Genomic DNA, 9,291 nt, shown 5'->3' on the forward strand with positions numbered 1-9,291 from the left:
TTTGCCTTTGTGCTTTTTGCTTTATATTATCAGCCAAATTCTTTGTCTTGTGTCTATTGAATTTCCTCTTTGGTTACTAATCTTTTCTTTCTCTTGTTACTCTTGATCATCTTTTTAACTTTTAAAAACCCTGAGGTTTTTTAAAAGGTGGCCAGAGTTCAAGTTTAATACTATTTAATAAGAAAGATTACGTCTCTATTCCCCTTTCATGTTGGAGGGTTGCCTTCTGTAGTGAGTTAAAACCTATAGTTTATGTTGCTAGAAAGGAGATATAAGGGAAAACATTGATTTTGGCTTTACGGAAGAGAACTGTCCTCTGCATTTTGCATGAGTACATGAAAAGGAAGGGTAGTTGTGACGTTCTTTGTTTTCAGAACATACAATGTCATGATAAGCTGATAAAATCCTCAGACTTAGAAACCAGCTCAACTGAGGTGGTTTTAAAAACATCAATGCCGGTTATAAGGTGTAGTGTGAATTTTCTTCGATTTAGCTCCCACATAGCCATGGTTTAAAATCAGTCCAGTTGCAGGGGAAGCAGGTCATGTTCCTCACTGCAGCCTTCCCTCATGAAAATTCCTTATGGGTTTTCATCAAGTAGTTTAACTTAAGCCAGGAAGATAGTGCGTTAAAATGTGTTAGAAATCTCAGGTGGACGCTGATTTTGAGCTCTGGTTATGTGAAATAAAGCTTGATAGGTTCACTGAGAGCTAGCAGGAAGGAACTGAAGGGAGACAAGTTCAGCCTTTGGCATCAATTTGCACAGGGCTGGCCCTAAGGATTCTCCACCAACACAGCCACTGTGAACAAATAACAATTATCTGTGTTTTCTAACCACTTAGGACATCTTCATACAACACAGTTCTTTGAACAGCCAAGTGATAATTCTGAAACAATTATTAATCCTAGCTTGGTGTTTTACTTACCAAAATGCACATTCAGACAATGCAGACCGAAGCAGTTTTGTAATTTCTAATGGTAGCAATTTTAGATTTATATGGTAAAGTCAGCAATACTGATAAGCAGTGGTACAAGTAAAGGCAACAATCTTAATTAGTTTTGCTTTGAAACTTAACCTACTTAGCACAGTCTCCTGTCTCTTGATCCTCACGTTCCCAGGGGGTAGGGTCATTGTCTTGTACGCAAGGAACCGTGTCCCTCTCGTGCCAGAACTGCTCTACGTCAGGGAGGATGGGAAGGATGGGGATCTCTGCCTTGTCAGCTTTCTCTTTGCCGGAGGAGGGCGAGCCAGTTTCCTCTCTCTCTGGTATGGATGTTGGGGATCCTGGAGATGGGACATTGTCTGGAAGGACCACTGAGTTGCCAGCTGGTGTTTCCAGAGATTCCGAGGCAGTCGGATGTCTTTTGATGATCATCCATTTCCATACGCCTTTCACACCTGCCTTGAACTCCTCTGACATCACTAGGAAAATGAGAGCGTTTGCTGAAGAGGCGGAAAACATGAGGACTTGAGACAGGGCAATGAAACCCTGTGGTGGGGCCGGGCCCCCAGCCTTCAGATGCCACATCCACAACCATGCTATCCTTTCGGGGAGCCCCAGAGCAGCAGAGGTCATGGCCATGCTCAGCAGCATCACTGTGAGTTGCTTTGAGCGCCTCTGGTTTCTAAGGTGCTGAGTTTTAGTCCCTTGTTTTTTACACTGGCCATAAGCTCTCCACAAGTAAAAGCCGGCCAAGAGTAACGGAAGGCAGAACACCAGGAGAGGGTAGAGCTTCCCAAACATCGACATGAACTCTTTAGCCACAACTGGTACATCCATGAGGCACATTTCCACACCGGCGTGGTGCCTGGTGGTACTGAAGAACCATTCCGGGAGGGGGAGCAGGCTCGCCAGAGCCCAGATGCCCCCCAGCACTAACCAGGCAGTGCAGTCGTGGATACTTACAGGCTTCGCAGGGTCACTTGCATACATGAAGCACACTTTGGCCACTGCCACGATTGTCAGACTCTTGGCTGCCATGCACGTATGGACGAACCAGTCGGAGGACTTGCAGACAAACCAGCCTAGGTCCCAAGCACCTTTCGAGTACGCCGTGGCCCGGATGGGTGCAGAGAACAGGAGGAGAGAGAGGTCGGTCAGGCTGACGTTCAGAATCAGGGAGTGGATCATGGATGGCTTTCCTTTCCGGGCACCGTGGAGGAGGATACCAATCACACACAGGTTGCCCACGAAGCCCACCAGGCAGACCACCACCAAGAGAGCTGGCACTAAGGTCCTCCAGTCCTTGGAATCAGAGGGCAGGTACCCTCCGGCGAAGTGGAGGTGAGCGAGGGACTCGTTCATGGTGCTGGAGTTGGAGTCTGCAAAGGTGGCCGTCGGCATCACCTCTTCCATCCCCGCCAGAAGCTGGCTGCTTTTTGTCTCTCCCAGCTCTCTTGCGCAGATGAGTAGGCTGTCGTCAGTGTCAAGTGACACCCCTGGACCCTCCCCTTGCTTATTTCCTGAGAGCAGACTGGAAGGAGGTTCGCGGCTAAGCGCTTCTCTGCTGCACGCGATGGACCGTGATGGCGCAGAACCGCAGGAAGAGCACAAGGTCGCTGCTCATTAGCAAGTATAATCTCAGATGGCAGCCTGTGGAGTAAAAAAGCCAGTATGCCCATAAATGATGAATGAGGACACACATGTAAGTGGACCCTATTCCTGGGGGGTCTCTGAAGCCAGTGATGACAATTATTTTCAACCAAGCTGGTTCTGAAATCTTGACTTTCGACCAGTAATTCCATGAACACGACATCCGAGTCGTGTGCGCCAGAATCACTTGGTTGGCTTGATCCGGTAGGTCTGGCGTAAACCCAAGAGTTCTCAGGGAAAGCTGCTACCACAGTTTGGGGAACTACGTTTTTAAAACAAAAGCAATGCTGCCTTTCCCTCTTCCTTTCCCCCTTCTTCGTCTGCACTTCAGCCCCATCCGCAGCTGGCTGAGATCACAGAGCTGGAAAATGAGAGCAGGATGCAAAGAAGTCCTGTTTAATAAAACATGTAATTCCAGATAACTAGGCTTAGTGTAACTACCGTGAATTTTTCAGAGATGATTTTAGAGCTCTGAATTAGAACGGGCTTAGTACTAAAAGGACTTTTCAGCCGGTGATGGTGGCTTAGGCAGCCAGATGATGAATCAGGTTTCTTTCACTAGGATTTACTGAGACTAGGGAAATAAAACACTTTCTATGTGGAAAGCATTAAAGAGATTGTAAAGATGACCTTTTAAAGTTGGGAAAGAAAAAATGCTTGGATAAAATGACTAGAACGGGTCTTGGTATTCTGGAGATGAGAGAAACTGAATTGTAAGTTTGTCACGAGGGTGTGTCCTCTCAGTAGTCTTGAATCTGGAATATTCGCACTGTGGAGGGTGTGCTGGTCTGGAGTCTAACCCGTGGCTGCTGGTGCTAACTATGCTTTCACCAGGTCTTCTCTGGAAACTAAGGGGCACTAACAACCAACTCAACCAGCAGGTACTGAATATTGGGATAGTTGTTTTTGTAGGTTCTGTTTGCTTCCCCCGAGAGAAGAGCTGAGTCTATGAAACAGAAACTTGTCCCGGCAGTGCACAGCAGCCCCCCCACTGGTGCTGTGGACGGTGACTTACCTGTAAGCCTTGCCAGCACCGCATTTGGGGGTAAAGAGTGCCACATTTGGGGGTGAAGAGTGTCCTCTGGGGAGGACAGTGTGTGTGTGTGTGTGTGTGTGTGTGTGTGTAGAGAAATCCCTTGCATGCTACTTAGAGCAAATGAAGGTTTTGCAGAAAGTTCTACCTGATGTCTATGGAAGAGATCAGTCAAGGACCAGAAAACAATGACACCTTATGTCGTGGCTTATAAGCTTATGACGCTCAGGCCTTTTGAAGGTACTAAGACAGATGGCTACATGAGGTCAAGAAAGCTTTAACAGTCTGGAAGTCTGACTCGTAAGGAGCGATTGGGGGAAATGAAAGACTTTTGTGTGGTTCCCCCCACACTGACTGATATGTGAGCAAGAGTGCCTGGCGCTCCACTCTTGCCCTAGCAAGAGTGTTTGACCTGAAGGACTGGAAGACGGAATTTTCTGTACTCTTAAAGGAAATGTATTTTAACTTTATTTGGAAAGAATTGCAAACTTACGGAAAACTTGCAATTATAGTAGAGAGTTACCTACGCGCTTTAGCACTTCATGCCGATTCACCAGTTATTAACATCGGCCATATTTGTGTTCTCTCCACACACACACACACACACACACACACACACACACACATTTACACATACATGCATTATTTATGGAACCACTTGAGAAGTGCAAATGAGTTTGAGTTTTCTTCCTGGGTCATCATTAGCTATAATAATCAAAAGGATTATTATGTACATGTTCCCAAAGGAACTTTCTCCTTTGACAAGCCTCATCACTCAAATCACATTTCAGTTTGCCTTTTGTACATCTAGGTATTTGCACATGTACCTTTAGGTATTTGACAACTATAACGTAGCTTTTACCCACTTTTGATTCAATCAAACAGTTTGATTTAAAGAATAAACAAGGGCCTCCCAGGTGGCACAGGGGGTTGAGCTTCGCGCTGTGGAGCAGTCCGAGGCCTCTGCAGCGCGAGTTTGGTTCCCAGCCTGTCCCGACCCGCGGGATTCGGAGGCACGAAAAGAGAAGGGCTGAGGATTGAAATGAGGGGCTTGACAACTTGCCGCTAGCGTTTGCTTCTTTATTTTTCCTTTATCCTTTTCTTTTACTTTTCCATGTCTTTCTTTTCCCTGTCTTTCTTACTTCCCTGGCCTTCTCTCTGCTCCTCTCGCGGTACTCTCCTCTCTCGTGGTTCTCCTCTTAAATCTCTTTTTCTTCTCGTTCTCCTCTTATACCCTCGTAGCTCCTCCCCCCGGACCTCCCAGTCTCATGTGCTTTACAGGAAAAACCTGTGGTTCTCCGAAGGCGAAACGGTAAAGCGAACTCATGGCACGCATATGCAACACGGCACATACTCCGGACGGCTCCGGACACAAGCCGGCCAGGGAGCAACCCACATGGCGCAGCAGACCTCTCCTGACTTGCCCGCTGCTCCCCTCAGCAGTGTATTGCAGTCAGTCTGCCTGTTCTGTTCCCCGCTCTGTCTCTGGTGAGTCTTCTCACCCCCTGTATATCTAGCCTGTGCCCCAGTTCTTGTGTGCACAGATAGATAAATCTTTGGAGAGGAAAGAAAGGAAAGAAAGAAAGAAAAAAAAAAGAATAAATAAAAGCTGATAAATCTGTAGGAATAAGATCATATGCATTTTTAAAATTTATGTTATAAGTTGTTATTTTGATTTTTGTGTCTAGCATATTCATTTAAAATGTAGATGAAACTGCACAGTGGGCATTTGTCAGGTTTTCTTGCTTTTATTTATTTTGGGGGAGTCACTTAGTATTTGATCCCCTTTCCTGCTTGACACAAGGGACTCTGCGGAGAAGTGATGGGGTGAGGTGGAAGAGAACTGTACAGAAACATGATTGAGAGCTACTTGGGAGGAAAACTGAAAACTTCCCTCAAGTTCTAAATGTCCATTCATTGGTAAATGGATGAACAAGTGACTCTATTCACTGTGGATGCTATTCAGCAATGTCAAGGGGTGATAAATGCTACAACATAATTGAACCTTAAAAATACTCTGCTAAGTGAAAGCAAGCACACACAAAGACCTCGTATTGTAAGACTCCTTTTTAATAAAATGATCAGAAAAGACTTCTCTATAGAGGTGGGAGGTAGAATAGCCCTATCCTGGCACTGGGGGAGGGAAAGGAGAGCAACTGAGCTGGGCACCAAGAATGCTTTGGGGTGATAGAAATGTTCTGAACTTGGGTTGTGGGGGTGGTTAGACAACTCTGTAACTGCACCAAAAACCTTGAATTGTACAGTTAAAATGAGTGAATTTCAGGTTATGTGAACTATACCCCAATAAAGCTATTTAAAAAAAGAGCTATTTGGGGTGGAGGAAAGGTGGATTTCCCTGCTCTTTGAAAGCTGAGTAGCTTCTGGTAGAGGGGAGATTCTGTTCTGAGACTATGATTTAAAAAAAAAAAAAAGTTTTTAATGGAGCAAGGGAGAGATTGTGACCTGGAAGGATCAAGCCAAAGAACAGCCGTGGGTGGGAAATGAGGATATGGGGGAGTGGGAGGAAGGGACACCCAGAAAGCAGGACTCCGAATTTGCTGCCTCTGATGCCTGGTTGCCCTCATTGGAAGTGGGCCTCCAGCATCACCTTTTCTTTTTTAAGATTTATTTATTGGTGCATATAAGAACTGGGGTGCATATAAGAACTGGGGTACACAGGCTGTAGGTGCGGGGGGCAGTGAGAGGATTCACTACAGATAGAGTGGGGAACAGAACAGGCAGATTGACCGAAGTGCATTGCTGAGGGGAGCAGCGGGTGAGTCAAGAGAGGTCTGCTGTGCCATGTGGGTAGCTCCCTGGCCGGCTAGGGATCGAACTCGTGCTGTAGAGGCTGCAGAGAGCTTCACAGTACAGTGCTTACCCCCTTGCGCCACCAGGGAAGCCCTCCAGCATAGCCTTCTCCCTCTACCCATGCTCAGACCCCAGCAATGGTGCACCCCCAGATGCTTCAGCGGGGCCCTGCGTTGCTTCTCGTGGTAGGGACACTGCCATAGTGATATGCCCTGGACATTCGGAAGCAGCCACACAACAGGAAAAGCCAAGCAGTAGATATTTTTTTAAGTTTTGCTTGATAGCTAAGCTGTGAGAGATCTCAGTTGGTTTAAACTTCAAAAGAACCCTGATAAAGCAAATGGGTGGCCAAATTTTAAGTGGCTTCTGATAAAAGCGCAGCTAAATGTGATTCTTACCAGGATTGGGCAATGTTTATCCTCTTGCTCAGTTCCAGAAGGACTAACAATGAATGGTCACTTACTGAATGATCCCTAAGTGGAAACCCCTGTGCTCACAGCAGGTGATGGAGCTGAGGCAGAGAGGGTCCACATGACTGATAGAGTTAGGGTAAGGAGTACCTCGGGTCTGCCCCAGAGCTGGGGTTCCCAGGTGGGTGTTTGTAGCAATAAGCTCTCTTGCCCCACAAAAGTATCGTGGAATACTTACAGTGCTTAACCAACGCAACTGTGAAATTGGCTTCGTTCAGTTCAGCAGCTATTAGTGAACGCTTTGGCCATGTGTAGGGTAGGTAAAAAGTATCAGGCTTTTCTGTCCTCCCGCCATTAGGATAGATGACGGAACCCTCCAGTCCTGGGGGGCACCTGGAGTAGGGTGTGGGCATAGGTAGATGGGATTCACCTGGGCTGAGACTGGGCTTATAAGGGTGGCGTCATGGGGACGCCAGCAGAACCACGAGGAGCAGAGAGCAGAGCAGCAGAGACCACCAGAGAATGTGGGAGAGCCCAGAAAGAGTGAAGACTTGCTGGGGGCTGAGGGGCCTGCCAGCTTCCCGGCCCCCCGGCACCCCTTGCCAGCCACGTACCTGGTAAGTCCCAATAAAAGCCTGAAAAGCCACGGAGGGCTCTAGGACTCTCTCCTCTTTTACCCCTGTCTGCTCGGGTCATAGAGATCCTGCTCTGTGCCCATTCCTGCCACTACACCATGGGAATATAGAACTTGCAGTGAAAATGCGCCAACCACTTTCTCCTCTGTGCTAAGCATGAAGCTAGAGATTTAATCCCTGGAAGCCAGCTTGGCAGAAGCATCCCTTGTCTTGAGGAGCTACAAGCTGCATGCAGACATGGACAGACTGGGGATTTCAACAACAGAGTCACAGGTTCTGACCACGTGGATGCCTGGAGAAGGTGCACCTGGGGCAAACCATGAGTTGGTGGGGGAAAGAGAGGCTTTTCCTGCAGAAGAGGAATCTCAGCTAGACCCTCTGTTATGCACTCACCTACCACTGGAGCTCATTCAGTCCCCTGAATTAAATGCACCAGCAACAGCTGCTTTTTATCAGAGTAGTTAGCAATGCCTCTTGAGAATCAAGCACCCCAGCCTACAGGGCATCAGGCTTTGGGCTTTGCAGGTGAAGCCCCTGGAGGACTCGAACCAGCTGCAGGTGTTCAGCCTGTTGAGCATGTGCCCTGTGCGTGGCCACCGCAGGAGCCAGCCTGGGGGTGTGGTGTCCTCACGTCTTTACCCTGCTCCCACCCTGCTGTTGACGGAGAATCTAGAAGTAGGGCTGGTGCTTCCTTTGCTCACGCCTTGTCTCCAGCCCCCGCCTGGAACAGCCCCCTTGTTTTCTGTGCCGTGTTCGGCGGGGGGCTCTCCTGAGTGGCGTGCGCCATTGCTGAGCGTCTGGCATCTTGGAGTGTGGCTCCAGGCTGCAGTGTCAGCTGAGTGACACGCCATCTCTTCCGTAAGTGTTGGGCAGGTGGTGAGTTGGGGTTTTGGGGAGGTAGCCGGGAGTCTGAGGACCCCAGGCAGGCTCTTTCTCTGTTCTTGTCTTCAGAAAGGAAAGCATTCAACCTTGAGACCAACCTTACAGAAATGCAAGAGGTTTATTGTAAGGGGAAGGACAGAAAAGCTTTCTGAGTGGAGTGGGGTCCCCAGTGGGTAGCCACTGAGGGGGAAGAAGTAGGTGCTTTATGGGTACAGTGGATAAGGAGTGGGGGTTTGGCCGTTTGGTGTCTCTGCTGACCGGCTGGGCCCAGGGGGTCTCCAGAGGCCCATCGGCTCCTCCCGAGTTACCTGGCCTGCCTTCTGGAACCATCATTGGCCCATTGCTAGTGTGCTATTTTGTGGGTGTTCTGAACATTCCATTTTCAACTGAGTGGGGGGGGTGCCCTCCTGGTTCCCACTCATTGCTTAAATTGATAAATGGGCTTTGGGCACCCTGTGCCTCACCGACTACCTGTACCCGTTTCCTAGCTTCCTCATTTAGTGGGCACCCGTGCCAGGCAGCCTCTCCCCCACCCCCATTACCCACTCCACCAGTCACCCCTACCCTGCTTCTGCTGTTGGTTAGGTGGTTCCTAAGCCCCCCACCCCGCCCCGCTAGGGAAGTCATAGAGGAAGCCCATCCTTAGAAGGTGGTCAGCAAGTCTGCTGCCACAGCTCATCATTTTTGTCCTGGTAGCTAATAATGTCAGGCCTCTGGTTCTGTATTTGCATCTGTCTCCAGACTTCACAGGCAGCCTGTAGATTTTCACCCCCACCAAGACCGGGAGTGGGCAGCACTAAACCCTGCCCCTTGAGAAGGAGTCTGTTAGATCTCAAAAGGGCCCTTTTGGATCACCTGGGTCAAACCTTCATTTTCCAGATGTGAAGACAGGCACAGAAAGTGGGACTTCCGCCTGGTCACGGGCT

General features: G+C 48.5%; 1 protein-coding gene across 1 annotated transcript; it reads right to left on the bottom strand.

Annotated features, from left to right (window-relative positions):
* Window positions 1-1,076: 1,076 nt before the first annotated feature.
* On the bottom strand, window positions 1,077-2,357 carry GPR151 (G protein-coupled receptor 151; the record flags this gene model as incomplete). The annotated part of the gene is made up of 1 exon (XM_084251792.1): window positions 1,077-2,357. The coding sequence occupies one exon, from the start codon at window positions 2,355-2,357 to the stop codon at window positions 1,077-1,079; it is 1,281 nt and encodes a 426-aa protein (XP_084107918.1).
* Between the last annotated feature and the right edge of the window lie 6,934 nt (window positions 2,358-9,291).

Source organism: Talpa europaea, assembly GCF_964194135.1.
Source record: "Talpa europaea genome assembly, chromosome: 13".
Classification (NCBI taxonomy): domain Eukaryota; kingdom Metazoa; phylum Chordata; class Mammalia; order Eulipotyphla; family Talpidae; genus Talpa; species Talpa europaea.